The 26,755-nt window shown below is 39.5% G+C and overlaps 3 protein-coding genes across 5 annotated transcripts in view; 1 reads left to right on the top strand and 2 right to left on the bottom strand.

The window, feature by feature from the left end:
• Positions 1–12,336, top strand: part of tmtc2a (transmembrane O-mannosyltransferase targeting cadherins 2a) — a 60,899-nt gene extending 48,563 nt beyond the window's left edge. For both annotated transcript variants that reach the window (XM_042403668.1, XM_042403669.1), the window contains 5 exons: positions 186–307; positions 3,513–3,594; positions 5,540–5,654; positions 8,256–8,319; positions 10,892–12,336. In XM_042403668.1, coding sequence (XP_042259602.1) covers positions 186–307; positions 3,513–3,594; positions 5,540–5,654; positions 8,256–8,319; positions 10,892–11,095 — 587 coding nt within the window. In that variant the 3' untranslated portion in view covers positions 11,096–12,336. The remainder of the gene's footprint in view (positions 1–185; positions 308–3,512; positions 3,595–5,539; positions 5,655–8,255; positions 8,320–10,891) is intronic.
• A 4,580-nt stretch (positions 12,337–16,916) lies between these two features.
• Positions 16,917–20,929, bottom strand: LOC121891241 (protein mono-ADP-ribosyltransferase PARP11-like). 2 transcript variants are annotated; one of them, XM_042404069.1, is made up of 8 exons: positions 20,359–20,929; positions 20,062–20,164; positions 19,842–19,956; positions 19,685–19,754; positions 19,472–19,535; positions 17,959–18,092; positions 17,715–17,866; positions 16,917–17,598 (listed from the first exon to the last, which is right to left on the bottom strand). In XM_042404069.1, exons 2-8 carry the CDS (start codon positions 20,158–20,160, stop codon positions 17,309–17,311), a joined length of 924 nt encoding a protein of 307 aa, XP_042260003.1. In that variant the 5' UTR covers positions 20,161–20,164; positions 20,359–20,929; the 3' UTR covers positions 16,917–17,308. The 2 variants fall into 2 exon arrangements, with proteins under 2 accessions (XP_042260003.1, XP_042260002.1); XM_042404068.1 differs by having other exon boundaries at positions 20,375–20,929.
• Positions 20,930–21,015: 86 nt separating this feature from the next.
• LOC121891240 (protein mono-ADP-ribosyltransferase PARP11-like) lies at positions 21,016–26,730 on the bottom strand. Its single transcript, XM_042404067.1, has 8 exons — positions 26,571–26,730; positions 26,216–26,340; positions 25,331–25,451; positions 25,066–25,141; positions 24,581–24,653; positions 24,118–24,245; positions 22,204–22,355; positions 21,016–22,110 (listed from the first exon to the last, which is right to left on the bottom strand). The coding sequence occupies exons 2-8, from the start codon at positions 26,330–26,332 to the stop codon at positions 21,794–21,796; spliced, it is 984 nt and encodes a 327-aa protein (XP_042260001.1). The 5' UTR covers positions 26,333–26,340; positions 26,571–26,730; the 3' UTR covers positions 21,016–21,793.
• Positions 26,731–26,755: the final 25 nt, after the last annotated feature.

The raw sequence follows: 26,755 nt of genomic DNA, 5'->3' as shown, positions 1-26,755 counted from the left end.
CACATATTTCATATTTTCCTTTACTGTTATTGAGAGCAGGGGCCTACTATAGATCATTTTAGGACGATAGCTACCAAACCCTGAAAATACAAAAAAGATTCTGTAAAAGAAAATTGCTGCTTTTTCGACAATAGTCATTTTTAGTTTGCTAGTCTAATCGAATGTTGACCTTTCCCCTTCTCTAGGAGAGGCCTACATGCGGCTGAACCGCCTGGAGGAAGCAGGTCACTGGTACAGAGAGTCCCTCAGGGCCAAGCCTGACCATATCCCTGCTCACCTCACTTATGGGAAACTCCTGTCTATCATTGTAAGTCACATTGCAGACGCAGAATGCATGAAGAACCACGAGACAAGACAAAGCATTACCTTAGTGACTTTTGCAGTGGTTAACTATCTGGCAGAGTGTAATTAAATGGGACCTGAAGTGGCAGAGTGGAGTGATGAATAATGCATATTTAGTGACTTTATGGAACGTTGGAGCAACCCATCCTATCGATTCCTCTGCAGAGCCTGAAGAGGTGTGATAATTGTTATGAGGTGCGAGCCTCAAAGGTGCATGCTGAACAAATGCTTCTCCCTGATCAGAAGTCATTTAGGCGAATAGCTATGCATTAATTATTGTAGTGTTTGATCTCTAGTAAAGCTGGATGAAATAGGAAGAGGATCACGCTGTGTAAAAGACTGAAATGTTATGATACCTATTTTGCTTTTTGGGTGACCTTGGATTAACCCTGATCCCGGACTGAAGCCAAATAGCTTTGAAAACCAGCTCTATAGTAGCTGCATAAATTTGTGTCTGATGTTTGAAGGTCACAGACGTGGGGAGTTTGTCTGGTGTGGATGAAAGATATCCCTCTGTGATTGGATGAGTTCCAGATTATGCGTGTGTTTTTCTGCCCCTCACAGTGTGAGACCATGTATATATACACATGTGTGAGTGTTAGAGGACATCAAGGGTACACAAGTTTGCCCACCTACCCCCCCAAATGTTACTTTGCACTTCTAAAGTTTTTTCCTGCAGAATAAAAGTCATACTTCCTGTCCTCCCACCACCTCTCCTGTTCCTTAAAAATGTGACAACAGTTGTGTTCACAGCTGAGACAAGTTTGGATGTGGGAGCTGAACTGTGAGCCCTCCATAACCCCTCTAGAAAGGTTTGACCTCTCTCCTTCCACAGCCGCGGGTACTGAGTGAAGAAAGACGTAACCAACTGCACAGCCCGACACACTCATACACACTTGCAGCTGCAATCCTCAGGGGATTTAAACCTCAGTTTTGATCATTTCCCCTTTTTCAATGAAAGATTTGAAGATATACATAGCACACACACACACCTAAAGGACAGGTTTAGATTAGAGTCGCCCAGTGTGGCTGGACATCTGCTGTGCTCCCTCAGGCTCAGGGCTACAGATCCATGCAGGGCCCTGACTCACACAGAGGCCCCCTCCTCTTACAGGGCTTAAGGAACAGGAGATTGGATGGACCCTGGACAATGGGCCAGTGGACAGGCTTATAATGCAATTACTGTGCTTCCTTATTGAATCACTCCATCAGCTACAGTTTTTGCCGTCCTGCCGAAGTCGATCGACATACAAACGTGGGGAGGAAAGGTCAAACTGGAGTCTTGTACCGCGGTTCACCCCAGTACGTGCTGTAATGCTGTTTCTCACTGAAAGTTGATGAAAACTTTTGTGTTGCACTCTTCAATTTCAAAGTGACCCTCTCCTCCTCCTCTCAAAAGGGAAATCCACACAATAATAAATCTGAAACTTGGCATTTTCATGTCCATTCACAGATGCACTTAGCTGAGAGAAAACACACTCTCCCTCAGCACATAACGAGTGCAACTCCTAACGCCGCTAATTAGCCTTATTCTTACCAAGGTCACAATGGTATCTTGTGTAACATTAGAGCACGGCTGTCTGTCAGAGATCTCTTTCTGGAGTCAGAAGGGTGTGGTGCACATTAGGGAAAGATGTGGTCAGTCAACGCTCATGTGATTTATGAGTTTAAACTCAGCTGTGCATCTAGACACGTTCATTACGTTAACCACTGATTTTCACTTCGGAAGACCCCTCAATAATGCAAAAACAGAAGACTGCATACAGTATAAGGGTGCAAGGTATAGCTGCTTAACTGCTTTGTGTGTGTGTGTGTGTGTCTTTATGTTGAATTATATTATCTGCCTAAAAAGAAAATTTCACATTGTCTCATGATAGTTGTCTGTTGTCAAACTGAAACCTTTCATAAATCTGTTAAATGATTACTTGTTCCAACCAAACTGGACTGAACCTCTCGACTTTTTGTTCTGATGGATAGCTGGGGAAAAGGTTTAATTGAATGTAAAGAGAAAGAGGCCAAAGAAAATGTATAATAAGCCATCCAGGCCAGATATTTGCTCATTCGTTCTGAGCGATTGCGGGCATGAGAAAAAGCCAATGAAGCAAACCTAATATGCCCAGTCCTCTCATTTCATATTGCATGGCGAGTCCATGGGTAATATGGAAGCAATCAGCGCTGACGCATGAAACGAAAGAGGTGGAGAAATTGAGCCCCGTGTGCACAGAAGCAATATCCTTCTCAGTTTGGTTGCAGGTACATACGCACGCACAACTCTGAGGTTTTTCTTTAAAGGTTAAAGGCCTTAGTGGCGGCGTAGTGTGTTCTTTATGAGCATCAGTTTCCTGCTGGAACTTTACAGCAAGGGTTACCATGCCTCCACTGATGCATGGCAATGCACTCAAATGATTCAGGGCACATGCCGTAAAATACAAGTGGTGTGTGCATTTCTAACACGAAGAACTTAATCTTCCACCACTTTTCTGATTCATTATAATTTGATCTATTTTTTCAGGTTTTATGATCTGGTTAGTGCTGATACTCAGTTTCTACTTCATGCAAAAATTCCTGCATATCCCATTTAATTTCCTTGATTTTATTTAATACATTACACCCAGGAGGGTCATATTATTTCATCATAAAATAATTCTGTACATAACATAGTGTAATTCTAGTTTGTAGATAATAAATATACTCATAAATCATGCTGTGGTTAAGTTAGGAGGTTTCTGTTTAAACTATATAACAAATAAAGTCAATGGGAAACATTTTTCTTTTTGGATTTTAGGTTTGAAGTGTGTTGCAGAGAACAGTACCTAAAGTAAGAGACACTTGAGTACTCAAGGCACAAAATAAAACGATTCCAAGGCTGGAGTAGATTTTGCCGGAGGGCCTCTGAGCCTCCCCAAGCATACAAACAAATGTTTTAAACACTTATTTGAACCTTATTCAGTGATGGCCTCATCCTTCTGGTTGTGTCAGGTGCTTGGACCCCAGTATACCTTTTTGCAGGTTTAGTATATTCATGAGGGGTCAACAAAACACTTTTAGGTCAAAATATAGCATGTGTCAATGCAAAAAACTCAAAATATTACAGAAACACAATTGTCTCACAAAACCAAAAATAAATGTCTTATATAAGCAATGATTTTTTTTCACTCTTTTTCCTTTAGGGGCAGAAGACAGAAGCAGAGAAGTACTACCTAAGAGCTATTCAACTGGACCCGACAAAAGGAAACTGCTACATGCACTATGGTAAGAAGAAAATATCACAGAGAGATATTGCAAACTCTTTTTTGCAAAACCTATTTTAAAATTAACATATAAATAATAAAACTTTGATGCCTCTATACTCAAAAAAATTGTTCTGTGGTTTACAGAGATATAAAAATATCATTTGAAGTCCTCTTCTTCCAACTCAAACATGCATGGGTTGCTTATAATCCAATCCTCTGCCGCGCAGTGCTTGTAGGCTTTGCTGTAATGATCGGGCTTTGCTGCAGTAAGCTGCACTGAGGATAATAATTACACAGAGGTCTTTACTCTTTTATCCAAGATTCAAACTTTGTAGTGTCACCCTCAGACCCGGAGTTATTAAATATACCAGGTCCACTTACAACTCAAGTTGTAAACCGGCCTGGAATCAATCATTTGAAGGTGTCAAATACTTCACTGCTTTTATAATGTTTCCAAAAAAAAAAAAAAAAAAAAAATCTTCGGATGTGTTTAGGCAATCACTACACAATAGTAACTAATTTGTGGAAATATACTGTCATTTAATTGACTCTTGCTATGAGAGCTGGGAGTGTTGGAGTTGTATGTTTGAGGGCTTGCAGATGGTGCAAACACATATACAAACAGGAGTGTATGCTACATTTATCTGAGTGAGGAGACAGGATCAGAGTACATCATTTACTATTCGTAACAGAGAGCAAAACATGATACCACGCTCTGCCTGTGCTGCTGTTATAATGCAGTATTTCAAATCAGTTTGGAGGAGTGGGCTCCTTGCTGCTCCGTGTTGCTATCTCCAGGATATTCATAGGAAATGAAATCTGTACTGTCTCACTGAAAGCGCCATTGTCCCCTTTCTCCTCTTCCTTATCTCTCTTTATTCCTTCTGGTACTTTCTCTGCACTGCATATCTTATGGGTTTGAGTTTGGTTTGGTCCCCGGCGAGGGGCGCGTTGCTGTCTTTGGACCGGGCTGTTTCCCCTTCTGAGGTTCTTATATTCTTTTCTCTATCTTTGCCTATCTGGCTGTTTTTCTTTTTTGAGTGTTATCCTGTAGGCTTTTGCTATAGGTGATGTTTATTTGGGCTTTTCTTTATCACAAATCTGGCTGCTTTAGCTATCCAGGGTTCACTGGATGAGCTCCAGGTGTGTGTGTGTGTGTGTGTGTGCGTGCAAGGATTGATGGATATCTGTCTGTAATATAACACAGCGGATGCACACACAATGACACATGTGAGAAACTGCAAGGAAGTAAGGACATAAGGGGTGAAAGCTCACAGGACAAGTCAGATAGGGAAGACAAGACCCCCCTTTCCTGCCATTGTTCACAGTAACACATTTTAATGCCAACTGTCCTTCCTATGACCCGCTTCTAACGAGTCTGTGTTGGTGCGTAACAGCTTGTTTTGGGATGCAGAACAGTTTGGAAGTTGCACAAAAAAACTCAAGAGATACACACACACACACACACTTCAATAGAGCCTCGCTACATTATCCTCTTTCTAACATCTGCGGCTGGGCTCCGCTGTTAATTCATAGCCACTGAGGCAGGCGCTTGTGGGTGCAGCACCAGGTGGCCAGACTCCCACAGGAAAACACATGAAATATCTCCCAACTCATCTGTGTTCTCAGACGCCGCCGAGCAAAACAACAATCCCTCACTCTCGCCGTCTCACTTTTTCTCTCAGCGTCGCTGCCTCCTTGTTGCATTTCCTGTGGCACTCATCTCTTTCACTGCCTCCATTCATCTTCCTTTGTTTCTGCACCAATCTCCATTTTGGCTAATCTAACCAGCTTTCTCTATCTTTTTTTTTTTCCACTCAATCTCACTTCTGTCGGTTTGCCACAATATGATACTAAAGACTAAACTTGTACATAATTTTCTCAGCAAAAAAACCCCTCTTATTTGCAAGGAAAAAGTACTGAACAGATCTTGTGCTATCCTCTCTCTCCTCCCCTCTTTCCAGGTCAGTTTTTGCTGGAGCAGTCTCGTCTTGGCGAAGCGGCGGAGATGGCGGAGAGGGCTGCGGAGTTGGACAGCTCGGAGTTTGATGTGGTCTTCAGTGCTGCTCATATGCTCAGGTTGGCTAATGCATTGACACACAACACTGGCAACCACCCTGGAACAACAGAAAGTAGAGTTTCCCTATTTAGAACAGCATGCAGTACAGAAAATTAAATGAACACATATTTCAACAAATGCTTTTGAAATCCTGTATTTACAGAGTTTATTGTGTGCCACTGCTATTTAATATCCATCTTTTTGAAATATAAATGACTGTATACAACTGTTATAGGATAGTAAATGTCCTCTCTATAGAAATAGTTGCCATAAAATCTATTATGTATTACATATATAAACACTGGTATGGTTTCAGTCCATCATAGTGATGTTTCAGTGCTCGGCTTGTAAAGAGACCATTGGAGAATTTTCCTCCAAAGTTTGGCAAGCACGTGCGCAGACAGCTTATAAGTCTTAAAACGTGTCAAAAGGGACTGCAAATGTCCTCTACTCCCAGCAACTGAAGGAAATATTGGAACGATGTGCCTTAATTCCTTTTTGCTCTACATATGTGGAAAAACCATTACTGCTCTCTAGCATTCATCTAAAGGCAACACCACAGAGGATTTGTAAAAAAAAAAAAATGTTGAAAGTCTCAGGGTTTGGCTGTGGTTTGCTTTCAGAAACGCAAGAGTAAATCTAAATGACAGATTATTCTGCTGTTTTCTGGCCTGACTGGTTATTTTCAGATGGGACTCAACTGTGACATAAATCCAAAGCGATTAGGGTTGGACCTGTCTTAATGAATGTGGCATACACCTGTCACTAGCTGGATTTAACATCAAAGCTGCTCCACTGATAGTAAAGATAAGCTAGAAATCTTGGCTTCCTTTACCTACAATGACCATAATCATTGTAAGTAAATGACCTGACAAACCAGTTTGATGAAAGGTTTTCCTTCAAATGCTCCGCTCGGCCCACGTTTCATTTTACTCATGCAAATAGAGCGTTGAGTGAACGAAGCAGTTCATTTCTACATGTTTTGGACGAAGTTATTTTTCTTCTAGGAAAGAGCAACAATGACTTGCGCTTTCCTCTACCCAATTTTACTTCCTTTAAAATGTGATTTCCCCCATTTTATCAGCCCTTTTTACAGACTCGCTAGCACCTGACCAAACAAAACAAAGACCAAGGAAGGACACTATAAGATGATGGATTTGATAGTCAGTTATGAGCTTCATTCCTGATAAAATGTTGCATACCTTTTTACTTGAGTAAGTCTTATAAATATTAATTACCATGTCAGGAAAGAATGATTTCCTTGACTTTATGAACTTTGGCATAACAAAGGCTCTTTGGATAAAAATGTATGTACAGTATGGAGCAGATTAACCCCATTTTATGTAGCCAGCTGTAGCATGTAAGAGGTGACTGGTGGTGAAGTGCTTCTGGATTTAACACCATCCTAAAAACATCCATCTCTCTTCATCTGTGCCCCATCGTACTGTGATGAATAATATGTAAGGCTTAATGTACAGTGAGGTAGTCTCAACAGGACAAATCAATGCCCCAACACAAACTGTAATGCTGTATTTATCCCAGTTATCCCAGTATGACACAGCTAGTCAAGAAAGGAAATTAATATCAAAATGCAAAACATTGTTTGTGTATTTTTCAAGTATTTTACAAGCTTGAATTTGAAAAAACCTGACATTGGCTACTATTACAAATCTGTTACATGCAAACAACATAAATTAGTAATAAGTTAAGACTTCTTTTCAGCCTTTAACTAGCAGACATCTGTCATCTCTGAATAATTTAATACCTTAAGTCCATGTTTCTAGCTTGGCAAGGAAAGTCTTTGTCTGCAACAACTAGAGCAACATAATTTTTCCACAAACTAATGGTATTTAATTAGAAATTAATTATGCATAATGCCCAAAAAGATAAGATATCTTAATGCAAAGTAAAAAGCTTTAATGTGAACTGATTGTTTATTAAGCAGCAGCCAATCAACACAAAGTTAAACTGATTTTTTTTTTCAGACTTTCCTCTAATCTACTTTTTTATCTGGTAAACAACTGGATAATTTTATCTCTTGAGGACTCAAATTCTTTAAACAAATTCTTGAAACAAATTTGTCATATAAAACAAGACACGGAAAAAATTGCCCTTTGGTTGAACTGGCGCACATATTCGTCCAATGACGAGAGTTCACAAAGTAAACATTTTTTTTCATTTTAAGGGGTCACAAACCCAAAAGCTTGGGAACCTCTGGTTTAAAGAAAAATGAATCTGTCCGTGCAGCGTGGTGTGCAAAATGTTTTAGTTTGAGCTTCTCTGTTTCTTTTAGGATTAGTCTGACACACTTTGAGTAGTGTTGATTTATGTCTAATGTACCTGCTAAATAAACTAGTAAATAAACAAAAGTGTGTATTATCAATGATAATTTTGATAAATGTAACATGACAAAAAATATGCGTAGAACCTGACAAATCCAGTTGACAATTATATGTAAAATCATCAGTGAGGCGTTCCTCTTAATAATTACAGTAATTTATATGGTTAGCAGTAAAGCTATGAATGCAGTCATTATTAGTAATTCGTATTACTATAAATTGTGTTATTCTGTGCATGTTTTTTACTCTCCATCCTTTCTCTTTGTTCTTTCTCCTCTGCAGACAGGCCAGTCTAAACGAGGCAGCAGAGAGGCAGTATGAGCGTGCAGCCAGCCTCAGACCAGATGTAAGTACCTGGTGTTTTTTGTTCCTTTACAACATGCTATGTATTACCCATCACTCTGACATTATGTTATAGCACTGTTGCTACTGGCAAAAAGTGATGCAGCTGAAGAAAAAACTGGGAACTGTTCTGTTCATGGCTGCGGATGATGCCTTGATGTGCTTATTAAAATCTCCAAAGAGAAACGAGTTCGATGGTTGCTGTTGTCTGATGCTGATGAACACACACGTTCAGCCTCAGAGTAAATACTTGATAATCACAGTATAGTTTAACAGACTAGAGCCTTGTGGGATATCGTGTCTCTCGGTGTCAGCACATACAGTTGAGGAAGTTGGGGGCTATTATATCCTGTTTCCTCTTCTGAGTATGAATCAGTCACTTCAAAGGAAAGGGGTGCGTGGACCAGTCTGGGAGAGGTAGTTTATTCAGAGGGAACCTGTGTGTCTTTACACGAGACCTAGAAGAGGCTTCCTGCAGTCATTTGTCTTGCTAGTCTGTTTGGTGACGGCCTGCTCTGTGACTTATGTTGCAGGCTCAGTCAGGAGAGAGGGTTTGACTTTCATCTTCATGCCCGACAGTGGAGTAACGTGCGCTATACTGCCACACCCACAGGGTCCTGTATAGCATCTTACCCTTTTTAGATAAGGTCTGCCTGTCAGTTTATATCCTGTTTAAATCCTAAAAGCCGAGCGAGACTGCTGGTTGTCCATTTTAATTCGGAAAGCTGTGTTTGCGTGATGTAAAAATTATTCTACCTCAGAGTCATAAAAGGAAAATCTTCATGCGCACATTCAGACATGCTGAGGGCTCCTCTTGTCACTTGTCACGAATAAAGCACCTCTTGTCTTTGACATTTTTACTAGCACACGTCTGCTTAGTGAATGACAGTCTCTCACATATCAACTTAATCCAATAAGCTCTCAGGTGATGAAAGATACAGCGCCGGTTCTACATGCTAAGAAAGGCAATGATCGTGTGGCTTCAGAGAAAAAGATATCCATCTTACACGCCGACTGAAATGCTTTATTTACACCACTCGGATGAAGGTTCTTCTCAAAATATAACGCTGAATCCTAGGCGGAACAGGCGATGTTTACTAACTGCGGAAACTGTCACCGTGAGTAATGAATCTACAGCGTGTGCTCTTTGGTCCCTGCAAATCAAAAACAATGACATGATGAGCTCGCATTGAAATAATGAAATTTGCCTGAGTTTAAGCTGACATAATGGCTCACTGTGCTGTAGTTCATAAGGCTATCTTAGAAATACTGCTTATCTAACTTGCTGAAGGTCAAGCGCTCACATCCGTTTCATCACTGTGAGTGTATAACAGCGAGACCAACCCAAGACAGGCAAAATCATGAGCTTTACTCTCAAAACACACACAACACATGTAAACGGGGCTCCATTTCTAATGTTCCCTGGTCTGTTTGTTGTGATTAAGCCCAGACTGTATATTGCATATCACCCAGTTGTCTAGAATGACACAGGACCCCCATTTATTTAGCTTAGTGTGTCTATGGCTGCTTACAAGGTACAGAAAGCAGAACAAAGTTTGGAGCATTTGAAATGTAACGTAACTGCTTGATACAAGTTGCGCCAGGTGACAAAAACAAGCACCAACTGAAAAATGGGTGTCAGTGCTGCACTGCAGCTCCTCTTGCTGTAAAACAGCATTGATTAATTAATTTTCCATTTTCCTTCAAGGCCACAGCTTGAAATTTTCCAGCTCCGTTCATTTGTTACATTAGGTGAGAAAAACAAACTCCCACTCCCGAGGCTTGTCTCCTGACGCTCCCCGAGAAGTGGAATGTAAACGAGTGAAATATCAGCGTTAAAGAAGAGACAAACAGTTGTGTTTGGGGAGAGAGAAGCTGTGAACTAGTTGCCAAGTTGCTAACCATATGTCATGCAGTGAGGACGCGGGGCCCGGGAACGATGCCAGATCTGGGGGATGAGGTGCAGAGGACTTTTAGGATGAGATTTGGGTGTGTTTGTTAGTTATGGCTTGCTGAGAGACCTGGATTTTGTAGATTTCCACAACTGGTACACTATTCAGGGCCAGATGGTTCCACTTTGCCACTTCAAAAGAGGCATTTAATTAAATAGAACTCCTGAAAACACACCCCTAAATGCATTTGTTCATACATTTCATAAAAAAAATACTTACAATACACACACAATCTGTAGCCACCTATTTGTTCACTGTGGCACAGTCAAAGGACACACTTTTGTCTTTGGCCATGCTACTGTGAGATTGCATTAGGGCTAATTTAATGCATATTTGTTTTTCTCAGCCTTAAATAAATCTCATCAGAGCCTTAATGCACCTGGGAAGCTTCCTAAAATGTGTATATGTCTCACATAACTGTCTGTGCCAAACGTGGAACCGAGAAGGGCAAGTTTAAAATAGTTTGTCCAAACAGATAAATTCAAGGTCGGCGCAGTTGCCATGAGTGCTGTAATCCTATAACTCAACACCCTGAACACCTCACATCTCTTTATTATTATGGCAGTGTGCACCACTCTGTCTCCTTTTCTACTTTTCTGACCCTGTTTCTCTTCCTTTTCCCAGTACCCTGCTGCTCTGATGAACCTCGGCGCCATTCTCCACCTGAACGGGAAGCTTCCCGAAGCGGAGGCCAACTACCTGCGTGCACTGCAGCTCAAACCTGATGATGTCATTACCCAGTCCAACCTGCGAAAGCTGTGGAACATCATGGAGAGGCAGGGACTCAGGACTAAGCACGGGCTTGGGATGCAGAGGAGCGACCTTTGAACTAAGAAAGCTGCTGCACTGCTCCCTCAACGATGACCTATTGTCCTCCAGAGAACGAAGCAGGACAGGATATGAAAGAGCTGTACGAGGCATGACAGACTAATTCTCTTGAATCGTGGCCTGTGGTGCTTGTGGAATACAGTTTGAGGCTTGGCATGGTTGGGATTGGAGGGCCTAAGAAGCAGATTCTGCTCTATAATACATGACCACCAGTGTGGTGTGGTGTGGTGGGTCAAACAGCTAAAACTAATGTCACCTTTATTATGATGTTTTATAATATGATGCCCAGTTGTTAAATGATACACTGAAATCAAAAGCAAATAATAGCAGTCCCAAAAGTCCCAAAAAGAGAAAAAAAAATCTGGAAATCAGCTTATTATTTCACTGATATTAAAAACTTGGATCTGGGTTTTTTTAAGTGCTTAATTTGAATGAAGATGTAGCAAAGGTAGTGAAATAATGGGTTTTGAAGTAGTCTTTCATCATGCCAGCTGGTTTGTCTTAAAAAATCAAATCCCTGATGTATTTCCCTCAGGGTGATCTAGCCTTCAACTTTTACTCCTAACACAATAAATCCATAGTATTAAAGGCATGCCAGTGCTTAGACGTCTTCAGGTACCGCCCTTGAATACAGTGCTGTACAATACATTGCTCCAACTGATATGTTGTCCGAGTCACTGAAGATTGTTTGCACCTGGTGCATTTGAAATGCTTGTGACTGTAAAAAAATAAAAATAAAATAAGAAAACAGATCATGAGAAAAAGCGGTGCCAAAGCTTGTACTGAGTCTTCTCGCCTCTCGTGCCAAGCAAGAACTGTCCTCACTTATGTGTCGTGTTCCTTGTGTCGAATGAAGATGTTTCATTTCATGTGATCAAAATGATCAAACTTAATTTATTAATACGTGTTATTTTGTGAAAATGACAACACTGTGCTGCATTAGTCCACCCTCTCGCTCTCATTTCTCCATATAGATACATAATTTCATTAGACAATTACATTAAAATGTGTTTTTTATACAGTGTATGTATTTTTTTTCTCTCTGCTCAGGGACATCAGGTTGTGATTCCTGTCACAGAGTGGGGTTTGTGACACAGAGAGAGCTTCTTCAAAATGATGTTAGATGTTTTGATGATTGTGTCGTTTGGTTAAATTATAGAAAATGTGTAGCTGGAAATGTGTTGTGTTTTGTAAAGAAAACTGAACCTTTTTCCATAATAAAAATATGATTTTTGCTCTCAGCTGAGTGATGTCATGAATGGCAGCTGGACAACCTACAGTACATAGATGGATAGATATTTACTTACAGTGCTGCTTGAAAGTTTGTGAACCCTTTAGAAATTTTTTCTACTTCTGCATAAATATGACCTAAAACATTTTACACAAGTCCTAAAAAAAAAGGGAACCCGATTAAACAAATAAGACAAAAACATAAAAATTTCTTTATTGACGACATTTATCCAATCTTACATATTTGTCTGAGGCAAAAGTATGTGGACCCTTGCTTTCAGTAAGTGGTGTGACCCCTTTCACAGCAATAACTTCAACTAAACGTTTCCGGTACCTGTTTTATCAGCCCTGCACATCAGCTTGGAGGAATTTTAGCCCATTCCTCCTTGCAGAACAGTCTAAACTTGGGGATGCTGCTGGGTTTCCATGCATGAACCGCCTACTTCAAGTCTTTCCATAGCATTTCTTTAGGATTAAGTACAGGACTTTGACCAAAACATGAACTTTCTTCTGCTCTAACCAGTCTTTGGTAGAACGAATTGTGTGTTTAGGGTCGTTGTCTTGCTTCATGACCCATTTTCTGTTGAGCTTCAGCTCACAGACGATACCATGACATTTTCCTGTAGAATTTGCTGCCACAACTCAGCGCTCATAGCTCCTTCAATGATTGCAAGTCGTCCTGGTCCAGAAGCAGTAAATCAGGCCCAAACCATGATACTGACGCCACCATGTTTCACAGATGGGTTAAGGTTCTTATGCTGGAATGTGACGTTTGCTCATCGCCAAACATAACGCTTCTCATTCAAGCCAGAAAGTTTGATTTTGGTCTCATCCATCCACAGAACATTTTTCCAACAGCCTTCTGGCTTATCCACGTAGTCTTGAGTAAACCGTAGACGAGAGGCAATGTTCTTTTTGGAGAGCAGTGGCTTTCTTCTTGCAACTCTGCCATGACCACCATTGATGTTCAGTGTTCTCCTGATGGTGGACTCATGAACATTGACATCAGCCACTGCAAGAAAAGGCTTTTAGTTTCCCAGACGTTACCTTGGGGTCCCTTGTGACCTCCCGGACTATTACATGCCTGCTCTTGGTGTGATCTTTGTTGTTCCACCACTCCAAGGGAGGATAACAGTGGTGTTGGATGTCCTCCATTTGTACATGGTCTGCCTGACAGTCGACTGGTGGAGTCCAAACTCTTTAGAAATGGTTTTGTAACCCTTTCCAGCCTGGTGAACATCAACAACTGTTCTTCTAAGGTCCTCAGAAATCTCCTTTGTTTGAGCCATGATACACTTCCACAAACTTGTGTTGTGAAGCTCATACTTCGATAGTGAAGACCTAGATTTCTCTTCTTCCAATAAGGCAGGGCCTCCCAAACTCACATTTGATTGTCATCTCATTGATTGAAACATCGAACTCTAATTTCCCCTTCAAATGAATTGATAATCCTGAAGGTTCATGTACTTTTGCCACACACAAATATGTAACATTGGATCATTTTCCTCAATAAATAAGTGTAAGATTTTTGTCTCATTTGTTTAATTGATGTCTCTATACCTAGTTTTAGGACTTGCATGAAAATCTGATCATGTTTTAGGTCATATTTATGCAGAAAGAGAGCAAATTCTAAAGGGTTCACAAACTTTCAACCACTACTGTGCGTGAATAATGAGTAGAGTGAATAGAGTATTTACAGAATTGATATGAGGCTCTGATCCTGTCACTGCCTCGCTCAGTTTAATTAAGATTACCAAATATATATATTTTTTGAGAGTTTGAAATATTGAAATGTTAAATAATTTAGAAAGATTTCTCTCTTGGTATCATTGTAGGCCAATTTTGCTAAGTCAGAACAGCCCCTCACTCAGTTCCTCCCTCTCTCTTTCTGTGTCTCTCTCAATAACACACACCCAGCATTCTGGGAAGGAACCACTAATTAGACTTTTCACAAACTCAACATGTTGATATCATCTGATCACGCAGACATCAAAGAGGTTCCAATCACACGCCAGGCTCTGAGCACACCAAGCTGTAAATATTTAAGCAGATATCAAACTCCACTCACTTATTGACTTGTGAGAACTCACAGCCCCAGTTTCAAACGCAAAGTACGCAGTGGAACTCATACATCTGTGAAGACATAGTTTGTTATGTAGCACTGAATCAAGAGTGTGTTTGTTATGCAAAGAAAGGACCTTACTTTAAATATACCATCTGCTATACGCATCACTGAGAAATGATGGCCTGGAAACCTACCAATACCATACTAATAAAGCCTGTACAATATTGAGTGTATATATGTGACTGAGTGTGCGCGCGCCATTTGGGATTGTGGGATTCCAATGTTTTGGATTTTCCTAACTTTAATGAAGTCAAATATTCTGTATGAAGTAAACCACATTCTCTTATTGTATGGAAATTTCACTCTACAGTAAATATGATTACACAAGAGTATACTGTGCAAACGCTAAGCAAAATAATAAATCACAAATGCATTTCATGATTAGAAGAAATAAAGTTCTTGGTTAATGACATGATAATATATCAAATATATTCGGGGTATGACCCTTTTTATAAAAAAAAAAAAATCTGAAGTAGAACATTTCGGAAATGAATTCTACAGCTACAGCTTTTTGGCAAAACAAGTTGTCTTATTCTGCTCATAGTGATAAAGCTCATTATAATAGTACATGAAAGTAATGTCCCATGACCCCTAGGGAGAGAAAAGAGAGAGCAAAAGAGAGAGCAAATATCCTGCAGGATCCTTTATCCCAGCACTCAATGCAAATCAGACACCTTCAGCACAGGGAAAACTTGGGAAATATATATAGCCTTTACACCTCCCTCCACACTCACATGAGTAATCATTTTTTAAAAAGCTGACAAGTCTAATTAGAATATTTTCTCCTTTACTTGAGTGTAGACAGTCTGCACTTGTTACTGTACTTTACACCTAACAGCCAATGAACTCTAATTAGGTGCTTTTGACTTTCAGAAAATGATGGTTTTTCCACTCATGATGGGTACATCTGTGCTTGGGTGTTTCATATTCAGCAGCCTTCACTTTCGACAGCGAGAGCGACACCTGGGCCTCTGCTGTACCTGCTTAAGTAAACAACTAAAACTACACAACAGGAAAGGAAGAGAGGCAGATGAAAGATTTCCTTCCAACCCCTCTCTACCACGCCTGCTAGGTAAGCATGTGGGCGTAGGGGGGAACATATGGCCAATGCCTTATGTCTTGGTGTTTCAGTAAACTGAAGGTCAAGGACACTAGATATGGTTTGATTAGACTGTAGATGCAGGCTATGTAGATCTATGCAAATACAGTCAGGCACACATGCAAACATCTCTTGGCTAAATTTTACTGGCTTGCAAAGTGTGAGGTCTCAGATGTAAAAAAATTGTTATGACAATTCAGTGAATCACTCACCCTGTGAATCATACAGTTGGGTAAGACGGGAAAAACAAGCTATCAGCATACTGATGGATTAACATAGCGGTCAACATGCCATTTAAGGGCATGGCAAAAATGAGAATTCATCAATTTGCCTGATCAAAAACTTAAATTTGTGTTAGGTGAAGTATCAGTGTTAATAGTTATATGGTCCAAAACTGGCACTTAGCCTTGGTGCTGCCTCAGTTATTCAAAAACAGTGAATGAATGTGACTAAAATGTAAGCTTTCATTTGAACTTTTAAAATAATCATAATAAATCAGTATATGAAATGTACTGTTTCATTCAAAGGCCAAATAATATAAGTGAGAAGATGGATGTGGAGGACAGTGGATGTCCAATTTAATGAGCAAAAAGAGTTTCTATAATGAGGACCACCAGCTTTCACTCCCGAGGAACTAATGATGATGCTAAAAGTTGGCTTTTTGAAAAGGCCCAAGTTTCCTACAGAAATATCCCAAATCTAATGTTGACCTGCCAGCGCTGCCCTGCGTGAAGAGTTCAATCTCCATTGCCCAAATGTTCACTGTGTCAACAGCGACCTCTGCTGACAGTTTTTATAAAGTACACTTACGCTGCATTTCTGTCTCCTACATTTGAACAGGTTCTGTGACAGAAAAAATGAGTTGTATTCAAAGAGGTGAATGAACCCCACTGAAAATATGTGTAAATGTAAATATGTAAAAATAATGAAATTATAATTTAAACATTGATTACATCACTCATGTTGCCAGGTAACAGGAATGGGATCAAAACACACCACAGCCAGTGATGTCAGTGCAGGTTGTTGTGCAGGTTATTCACCTTAGTTGTGAAAAGGACAGCAGCCTCTTTTTATTTCTTTATTGTTAATGCATTCAATTGTTTTCTTTTAATGGGCGTGCTTTGAATAGCAGAATTGGGTGTTCATCTGTCCTTGTATGTGGCTTGGCAGAGCGAGCAAACAGGAATATCTCAACATGTGAGAATACACACACACAGAGCCACACACACACAATAACCACCCAAATATTAAATTAGTTGACCGATGTGGTCAATGTGCACCTCCTTCCAAGAGACCACAATTTTAAGATTTTTATCCACAGTCCTAATACAGATAACACACAGAATAAACACAGAAATAAACAGTTGTGAACTTTGGTTTGGTTGTGTCAGGAATTTTATTTAATAACCTCTGCTGTTTCAAGATAAAAAAGCTATCTGCGTTATGTGCTAATAAATTATGTCTTATTATAAACAAATGTGACAAAAGTCAACCTGTAATGATGTCTTTTAGACCCAAACTTCCCAATATGTAAAATAGTTATAAAATAAATAGACTTACTTCCTTTTCAGATATCTAAAGGTATACGTAGCTTTCAAGACTGTGTTCTTAAAAAGAGCATTTAAAAAAAAGAATCGTCATAAACTGCATGTAAATTCAGATTTGGGCTTGTTTAAAAAAAGTAGTAAAAAATGTTGGAAATGTTGATGAAAATCCTTCACCCAGACAGTTGAGGTGGACATGTTGTGTTCTCTTGTGTTCATTTGTACTGAATCAAATACTCTGGATATATTTGATTTGGATCAAAAATTACAAAAATTGTGGGATGTGTGATATCATCCACGCAACTGTCATGCAAGTTTTCAGAACATCCATGATCAGGTTTTAGGAAATAACGTTGTCCAGCGTTTGATTTTCCAGTTATCACCCGAGCTAAAAATATGGTCTTGGTTGGTGTACTTTGTGTTGGGCTGCCATGCGGTGGCAAAGGATCCGTGCTGCTCTCACTGTATTTGTCTGCATATGTTGCATGTCTTGCGAAATATATTCCTAAATAAAAACAAAGAAAGTCACATTAACTGGGGAAAGTCTGTTGAACAGATACGTACATTACACAAACAGTTTAATGTATTATTGCATTGTTGTTACTGCATCATCTAACTTACCTTTTCCAAGCATATGACCGTTTTGTCCAGCTAATCGTAAATCGAAGTTGTACTTGCAAATGCTGTCAACATTTCTGAATTTAGTCCCATGAAAGAGTCTTTTCTCTTGAATTTCTTGGACACCTTGAATCCTCATTAACTGTTTCTTTTTCCTTTGACACAAACAAAGAGAAAGACAATATTGCTTCCAAAGAAGTGGAGTGCCGGATGGGATGGAGAGAGCAAGACTCATAGACCTACATACCTACAAAATATTTCCCAAAGATCCAAATTCTGTATCCTGCTGATTGATACAATGGATCTGTCCAACAGCCCATCTTTCTTCACGTAATGTGCCACAGTCTGATACTCAGCAGTGAGCTCACTCAGTGGGGTTAACTGCAAAATATTTCAAAATACAAATAGGCATCCACTGTAACATGAAAACATACATGAACATTAAAGCATATGTATAGTGTAGTCTTTGAATTCCAGTGGCTTTGTCTGATTTTTTATGAACATAAACATACTGAAAGCAAAAACCTCCATTAGAAGCAAATGAAGGCAACTGAAAAATACAAATTGGGTTTTGTGACCTTAGAATTATGGTTCTATCTGATTTGAGCGCAAAAATGTTATTCAAACGGCAATATTCTTTGACAAGTTAACATTTTGTCTAGTTTTATGTTATGCATAAATGGCACAGATTAAAAAAAACAAAACAAAAAGGTCATTCTTTAACTTTGTTAAAGGAGCTGAAAAGATCATGACATGTTGCTCAATTTAAAAACTTAAAACCTCAAAATTGACGATCTTATCAAAAACAGTATGAATGGCGCACGGTTATAAATGCTTGTTATGTTAAGAGTCATTTTAGTATAATTTTTTAACTTGGGTAAAGCTGGTTTTTACCATGAGCTACCATGCTAGACAGCTAGCTAGCTAATCTTAATAAATACACAGCTCACAGCACAGCTCATGAAACTGTTATCATGAATTAAATGTTATTATTTTTAACTCCAGTTACTGTGACTACAGTAGAGATGACATCAATGAAGACCAACATTTTAATATGTAGGAATATAAGATAAATTCAGGTTTCTAGCTGATTGCTGAATGAGATTTAATGCTAACTCTATGGTTCTCACTGGGATTGTTATGTGTCTGTTTATAACTTGTGTACTGCAGACACACAGTGATGATAATGACTGCATTCAGAGCTTAGAAACTGACATTGACAGTTTGCCCAGGCAAAAAAAGCAGAAATCATTATGGCAGCAGAATAATGGCCAGAATATCTCTAAGAAGGGCAAACAACAGCAGGCCAATTCAGTACCAGACTGAAAAATTGTAGAACAAGGAGAGAAAACATCCACAAATTAATAGAGAAGCACGTCAGAATATATAGAAAATCTTTATAACAGTGTTATCAAAAATCATCTTTTCAAAATCTTTAATGTGACCAAATATTCTCAATTCAAAATTGATGTCTGTCCCCAAATATCTTATATCATAACTACCTTCAGTAAGCTATATGATTTTGTGTATTAAAACAAAGTAGGACTAAACTGTGTACTTTTTTCAACAAAAAGTAAAGAGGTTTGATATTCTATATTTAAAGTAATAAAAGGGAACTTTACTGTATATCAGTGTTGCTATCAAGGTAATAAAAACTTTGAACCATCTCAAAACCACTCGGTTAGCAGACAGAACCTTATTATTCTAAGGTCACAATTAGCTTGACTGAACAGTTTTCCATTCATTTCTGTCATTATCACCTGATATGGAGCAGTGGAATCAACCATTTCCCAGAAGACAGGAGCAGCACTGAAGCAGGAGCAACTGTGGGAGGAAATCATTAACTATTCATTGAGCTGAAAGTTTCACTTTCATTTTACAAGAAACCAAACTTTGGACTTACTTATCTAGGACTCACTGTTGTGTAATATAACTCATCTGTTAAATTTATTTATTTTAAGCTTCATATTCACCTTCTCTGAAGGTCATAGCCTCGGTGGATCCTTCTTTGCCTTCCTGTGATGAGGTCAGTCTGTAACATTGCTGTTTAAGAACACAAAAAGCATCAATTTCAACCCTCATTACAGATAAATGAGAACTCTATATAAAGAAGAAAATGTACTCAGATACCTGAGAAATCGAACTTGCTGTTACAGTTGGATGAAGATGTGTTTAAAACTGCTTTCGAGTTTAATTTGTAATATTTTTCAATATCCACACTCCTAAGTGGGTTATTTGTGTCATCCTGAAGGATGAACAGAAAACAGAAGGACAGTGATACTTCAGACAATCAGCTCTACATGACATTTTGTAATGTAGTAGATTTTAAGAAATGTTTAAAACAAATTACCTCAAATCTGTGCCACCTTCCACAGTCTCCCAGGTAATACCAGCACCATGGGGTGTCTGATGTGTCCATTGATTCCATTTCCACCTCCCTGCACCACATTGTCCTGACAGAGATTAAATATATTACAGTAAAAGCTAAATCAATCAGCTATAAAACCTGCTGTCCTCTTTCTGATTTACTCAGGTAGCTATTAAAGTTGACATCTGTGTTTCTGACTCAGCTGAGTGTAACGTCATAGCCACACCTCTAGGGTTGGCTTACACAACCGGAAGAGCAAGTGATATCAGCAAAACATACTGTGTGGTATATTTACTTGCATCACAGGCCTTCCTCTGAAAGATGTTCTTCAATCAATAACCGAATAGATCTGTTGAAAAGTTTATTAGTTGTAACATGTGCAAATTACAGACACACACATATAGCTGCACACACCCTTTGCACGCACGCACACACACACACACACACACACACACACACACACACACACACAGTTGTAGTGTTACGACTGAAGACACTGGGTTGCATTTATGACGAAATGCAAGAGTCTCTCAAGAACCATTTTTGTACTGTTGCACCACCTTGTGGCAAACTTAGTACTCTGAATCCTCCTTTTGTTATTCCACCTTTGCTCAAGAACACACACAAACATCATACAGTGAATTCAACACATGTACATAGCAAAGCAATATTACATTGTGTGGTTAATTGTCATTACAGTGCTATACATGTGCTGGCTACATTCATTTTTTGATCAATTTACACCAGGTGCAAAGAAAACCTGCTTATTCCTTTTTAAGAGAGATGTTAGCAGGTGGTGACATCACACTCGGATGATTTTAACTGGAAATGTTCAAACTGATTTGATTTTGGTTTGGGATGAACAAAAAGTCTTTTAAAAGACTAGAGTTAATGGTCAGAGAAGATACACAGAAACATATTGCTCAAGGACCACAATTGAATACAAGACATCACAACTTTATGTCACTGTGACACAATTACCGAGCCTTTCACAGAAAGAATAAAGTGCACTGATGCATGGTTTAAAAAAATGCAGAGGTAGAAGCGTTTTTTGGGGAATAAAAACAAAAGAATCCATGCCTACATAATACATCGTACCAGGTACACACAGATGTTTATGTCACTAAGTAACAGATCACGGGGCTTAATGGGTAAGCATGAACATGGTTTTTGGTTTCGTCATCAGGAACTATGACTTGTAAATAAGCTCATGCGTGGCACTGTGTGGACGTGAGAGAAGGGCTGTGGCCGGTGGCAGGACATCACCTATAATCTACAGGCTGCAAGTTCCACTCTTATGTTTAACAACTGTGCACAGATATTCAACAAGCAAGCACATATTCTGCATTAAATACAAAACTTCCACTAAGACTGATTAAAGTAAAAGCAGATTTTCATTCAGTTTTTTCAGACTTTTTATAAGTCACAGAGAAAAAATCCAACCACAAGGTCCCGTCTTAGAATATACTGTACAGTAAACAAACTGTACACAAAGTCTGTATTGTCTTCTTGATTTTCCAATTCCTTAAAGGCACTTTAGATGACCCATGCTCCAGTTAGGCACCAGATCTAACTGAAAGAAAAAGCAAAGGTCCCTTTAACTCTTCTCTCTCTGTTCCATCCCATCATCTGACTTTGTATCCTAAATATTTCCATATTTGAGATCCAGCCTCTATAGTTCATGTTTTGATAAGAAAAAAGTTTGTGTTAGGCGTCAGTAGAACTCAATCAGATACTCTGGGTAAATCTGGTTGCTGTCAAAAATGACATAAATCTTTGGATTGGCCATATCGTCCACGCAACTGTCATAAAAGTTGGTGAAGCTGGCGTCCTTGGAGGGTGGTCTGCAGTACATAGGATGACCAACCGTGTACTCTCCGACAAGCACTCTGGCCAGGAACATGGTCTTATAAGGCGGCTCACTGGCAAATATTGGCGGGGCGAGTCCGTGTCTCTGTAAAGTGGTGTTGTGCTTCCCCGTGGTGTGACAGAATTTACTGGAGTATTTGGCATCCCGGGCAAAGTAGCTCCCTGGAAGAGAGAGGCGTGAGTTAAAATCTGACCAAAAAAAAAAAATGTTGTGAATAGTTTCATGATGTTGTATCACAACACAGATGGATCTACCTTTGCCATAAACATCGCCATGGCTTCCAGTCAGCCGCCAGTCAAAGTTAAACGTACATATAGCTTGTATGTTGCTGTGTCCTGTGCCATGAAACAGCATTCGCTCCTCAATATCCAATGTTCGCTTGACTTTTCGCAACTGTGTTTTCTTCCTTAGGGGAGAACCAAGGAATGACAACACAACACAGAGTACTGATTATTACCTCGTTACAGGATGAGTGTATTTTAAAGCCATCAAGGGCTACAGGGATATGCTCAAAACTTTGACTGACTCATTGTGGTTCTTAGATGTTGCAATAAAATCAATTAAAATGTGTTGGTAAAAGTGAGAATGCTCTAACCTTGGTTTCATTCTGTTTAATCATTTTAACAGAAGAAAAGCTTTGTCTGTGGTGGAAGCTTGAGAACTCAAATTGTATCAAATGCTACACACTTGTTCACCATCCCCATCTGTACAACTTTGCTGAATTTGGTTACCATGGAATATTACATTAAAGAGATATGGCAGTTAATAAGTAGTATGGTGGTGTTTTACTAATAACCACAAGGTGGCGCTATTAGTGCCATGCTCCAATATGATGTGTACATTCTTATGGAGAACTTATGTACCAAATTCCATTTTATTAAGACAACAGAACTGCAGAAATATCATGTTATAATGTTACTTAAGCACTCTCTCTGGGTAGAAGTGTATGAAATGTTACACACTTGCAATGTGCAATGTGACTGTGTGTACAACATTCCCAAATTTGGTTGCGATTGAATTTAGTATTGAAGAGCTATGGCCTGTTAAGGGTATCAGCCCACGCCTTCAAAAATTTGGTAACCAATTACTGACAAACAGTGATACCCAAAAACGAACTCATAAGTTTTATTCAGGGTAATCTAGATATGATATGTACCAAGTTTGGTGAAAATTAGATGAAATATGTGCCAAAAGAAACAAAAGATGTGTTTACCAAAAAATCCAAAATGGTGGAAGGATTTTCCTGGCGCAAATGGGCGTGGCTTATATCAGTCGAATCAGCTTCATCGAAGGAACACACTGTGCAAATATTGTTTTGATAGGCCTCACGGTTCATGAGTTATTAGTCAAAAACATTCCTCCCATACACTTTCCATTATAAAAACTAACTGAATGAAAGCATTGTCCTGAAAAAGCTGAATGTTTTGATATTTGTAGGGCTGTAGTCAACCAAAGAAAATCTTGGTCGACCAAAATCGTAATAATCTTCAACTAATCGATTAGTGCCGGGGGGGGGGGTAGTACGCAAACATACTCCTTAACGGAGCCACGCGACCAATAGTTTCCCAGGCAACGACACAGAGGTTGACTCACGTACCGGAACAGCGCTGCTCAGAGACTCCCAAACGCTATCAAATATTAAAAAATATTTTTTTGGCCTTGCGGGGGTTCTCGTTGTGTCACTATGGAGAAACACAGATTCAGTAAACGGTTAGTATGTTCAGTAAACGTTCAGTAAACGTTGAGTACAGTTAGACCCAGCAGTCTCCATTAGGTTGGGCGAGTTCAAAGTTGTGAAAACAACGGGGGTGTTTTGAATACACCCCCGTTTTCACAGGTAATTTGTTAGTCTGTCCCTCCCGCCGCAGGAAATAATGGAATAATCCTGGAAAGCTGTTGATGAAGCACTTTTCTCCTTATGAAAATAACACAGAGATTATTCGACCAATGAGAATTTAGTCGGATGAGAGCATATCGACCAACTAATCAACCAGTCGACCAGCAGACTACAGCCCTAGATATTTGAATGGTTTCTGCAGCTGAAAGTATGCAGAAGAAGTTAGTGGCTGAAAAACGTGTGGAAGAAAGAAGAAAGAATAAAGAGCTAAGATATATACACCACATAGAAAAAATAAGATACCCAAATAGACTATACAACAACTGTTTACCTGCAGAAAAACTCCCACAAGTCCAGGTTCTGAATCCTCTGGATGGATTTGATTGGATGATCCATGGTCCTTTCGTACAGTCTGGCTACTTCTTTAAACTCATAGGTGTCTCTTCCGAGCTGGATGAGCTGAAACAAACCAGTCACACACAGGAACAGTGAAAGAAATGGTGAGCAAGTTAGAAAAAAATGAAAAAAGTGAAATAAAATGAATGTTTAATCAACCTTTAATCAACCTTCCAACAGCACGTTTGGAATGAGATGCAGTGGATTATGGACAGTGTGAATGTGCTACTGAAATATCTGCAGGAACTGTGTCAGCAAAGCACCTGTTCATAAAAGAGCTTAAGAACATGTGACTCTTCTGAGGCAAAAGCTAACCCAATTCAGTGCAAATGAAGTGGAAACACTGTGTATATAACAGTAATGTGTGCATAATATACACACTACATTATTTTACTTACCTGATAGGGCTCATCTGTATTGATTCTCTCCCAATGACAGGGAACAGGCAAGGCGAGGTTATCACAAATAAACCTGACAGAGATAGTGACGGAGAGAGGAGAGGAGTCAGTAATCAAGATATTACAGCATTATAAGAGTGATCGTATTTGCATGATGTCAATACATGCTATCTAAAATGTGAAAAATGGAGACTTCTGTGCCTGATGAAGAAATCCTCTTTTCTCTTGCTCCTGCTGTTCTTGGAGAGACCAAAAATCAGGGTCAGCTCCAGGGCAGCTCCCTGGTGAGCTGATAGAGATTTGGGGTTTACCTCAAGGATTCCCGAACATGGCAGATGCTTGACCTCTGACCTTTCTTTTAAGGCCTGCTCTCCTTACTCACAACTCCATACTGCTCTTTACTTTCTCTCTTAACATCTTTTCTCTTCTATATAAAGGGAAGAGATGAGGACAAAAAAAAAAGTTCTCTGAATGTTCAGTCTTACCTGAAGCCAGTTGCCGAGTGGAGGGAGCGTTTAATTGGCCGCTGCTTTCCTGTCGTTACATTTATCTGTCGCATAACTGGCAAGGAATTTAATAAAGATTAGAAATACAGGCATAACTTCTGAAACAGGATTAATTCTGACTCAAAATCCTCCAAGTTTCCTTTCATAATTCTGAGAGCTGACTAATCTTTGTCTGACAGAGTAGCTGTAGTATCACTTGAACTATGCAGTCATGCAAAAAAGTCGCTTTTCATCATCATCATACCTGAGAAGTCAAGCCTGTACGTATACTTTGCTGTGTAGAATTCCATGACGCCACGTTGGTTCCTGTTATAGCACTGCTCAATCTGAGCGCTGGTCACAGAGCAGGCTGCACTGGGATCAATCTGAGATTGAGAAAGATCAATCAATCTTGTGTTTAATTTATAAGCAGTGGTAATGAGTGGATAGATATTAACGAGGTGGATAGATTAATTCATAGTTGTGAGTGATGGTTTCTAGTCATGTTTCACTTTGTTGATAGTCAGAAAGGTAGCCTAATCTGCAACTATTTTGCTAATCAATTAATCAGTCATCTTTCAAGTAAAAATAAAACTGAACACTGAAAAATTTCAGCTTCACATTTGTGAGGATTTTCTGCTTTTCTTTGTCTCATGTGATAGTAAATTGAAAATTTTGGGGTTTGGACTGTTGATCAGACAAAAAAAGTAATTTGAAGACATTATCTTAAGCTTAAGGGAAGTGTGAAAGGCACTTTTCTGACATTTTATAGACCAAGTAATTGGAGAATAATAATAATCATCAGATTAGTCTATAATGAAAATACTTGTTAGTTGCAGCCCCATTCAAGTCCCCATTGCACATGTTTATATGCAGAGATAATGGGCTAATTTCCTGCATTTACTGTCTATATACCATTTTTTATGCCCACCACAGACTGCACCCCGTAATTTCATCGATTCATTGACCTCAATCACAGAGGACATGCAAGTCTGTGACATTGCACTGATTCAGTTGGCACTAAAACTCGCAGATCCTTGGATCCAAATTGCATGAAGTATCACCGAGGGAGGGGCAATGGGCGGGAACATGCGGTACAAGGATGCGGTGTGCTGTTGTGTGTGTGTGTGTGTGTGTAAAGTTGTACTACCTCAAACATATGCCACACTCCACACTCAGCCAAGTAGAACCAGCACCAGTTGGGTTCTGAGGTGTCCATCTCCTCCATCTCTGCGGACTCCTCCTCTGACGATCTGATGGCTAACATAGCGAGATCTGAAATGAACAAGTGAAAAAAAACATAAAAACAACACGTTTAGGAGGTGGCAAGGTGGTGTTTTATTCGTCAGACGAACCCAACGTCAAGGAGATGTTTTTAAGCCATGGACGTGAGGGTATTTCATCCTGTAAACAAATTCAAAATAACACAGGAAACTGCCATATCTAGCTAGCTATCATTAACGGCTGCCGCACCCGACACTTGCTCAACTCTACGGGTGTCTTACCGGTTTTCAGCTTGTCTCTAACCGGGTCCTTGCCCTTATCGGGTTATAAATCCGTCAGGCATTTTGAATGAAGCACCAAAAATCACAGACTCGGAGTGAGAACGGATAACTAACGCAACATAACATCGTTTCCTATCTATGCGTTGTTTACTTTTACTTCCTGCTTCGTGACGCACCATACGTCA

This window comes from Thunnus maccoyii, chromosome 23 (genome assembly GCF_910596095.1).
Source record: "Thunnus maccoyii chromosome 23, fThuMac1.1, whole genome shotgun sequence".
NCBI lineage: Eukaryota > Metazoa > Chordata > Actinopteri > Scombriformes > Scombridae > Thunnus > Thunnus maccoyii.
Note: the sequence above shows the minus strand (reverse complement) of the source record. Positions and strands in the feature narration are given on the sequence as shown.

Bases quoted from the DNA above. Each gene is read 5' to 3' on its own strand.
- LOC121891241 (XM_042404069.1), bottom strand. From the start codon at position 20,160: ATGTGGTGCAGGGAGGTGGAAATGGAATCAATGGACACATCAGACACC. The intron at 19,755-19,841 runs GTATCTGAGTAC...GTTCTTAAACAG, and splicing joins CAGCAAGTTCGATTTCTCAG to CAATGTTACAGACTGACCTC. The intron at 17,867-17,958 runs GTATGTAGGTCT...TTTGTGTCAAAG, and splicing joins CTTTGGGAAATATTTTGTAG to GAAAAAGAAACAGTTAATGA.
- LOC121891240 (XM_042404067.1), bottom strand. From the start codon at position 26,332: ATGTTAGCCATCAGATCGTCAGAGGAGGAGTCCGCAGAGATGGAGGAG. The intron at 25,452-26,215 runs GTAGTACAACTT...TCTCAATCTCAG, and splicing joins GAGTGTGGCATATGTTTGAG to ATTGATCCCAGTGCAGCCTG. The intron at 22,356-24,117 runs GTAAACAGTTGT...TTCTCCCCTAAG, and splicing joins TTGTGGGAGTTTTTCTGCAG to GAAGAAAACACAGTTGCGAA.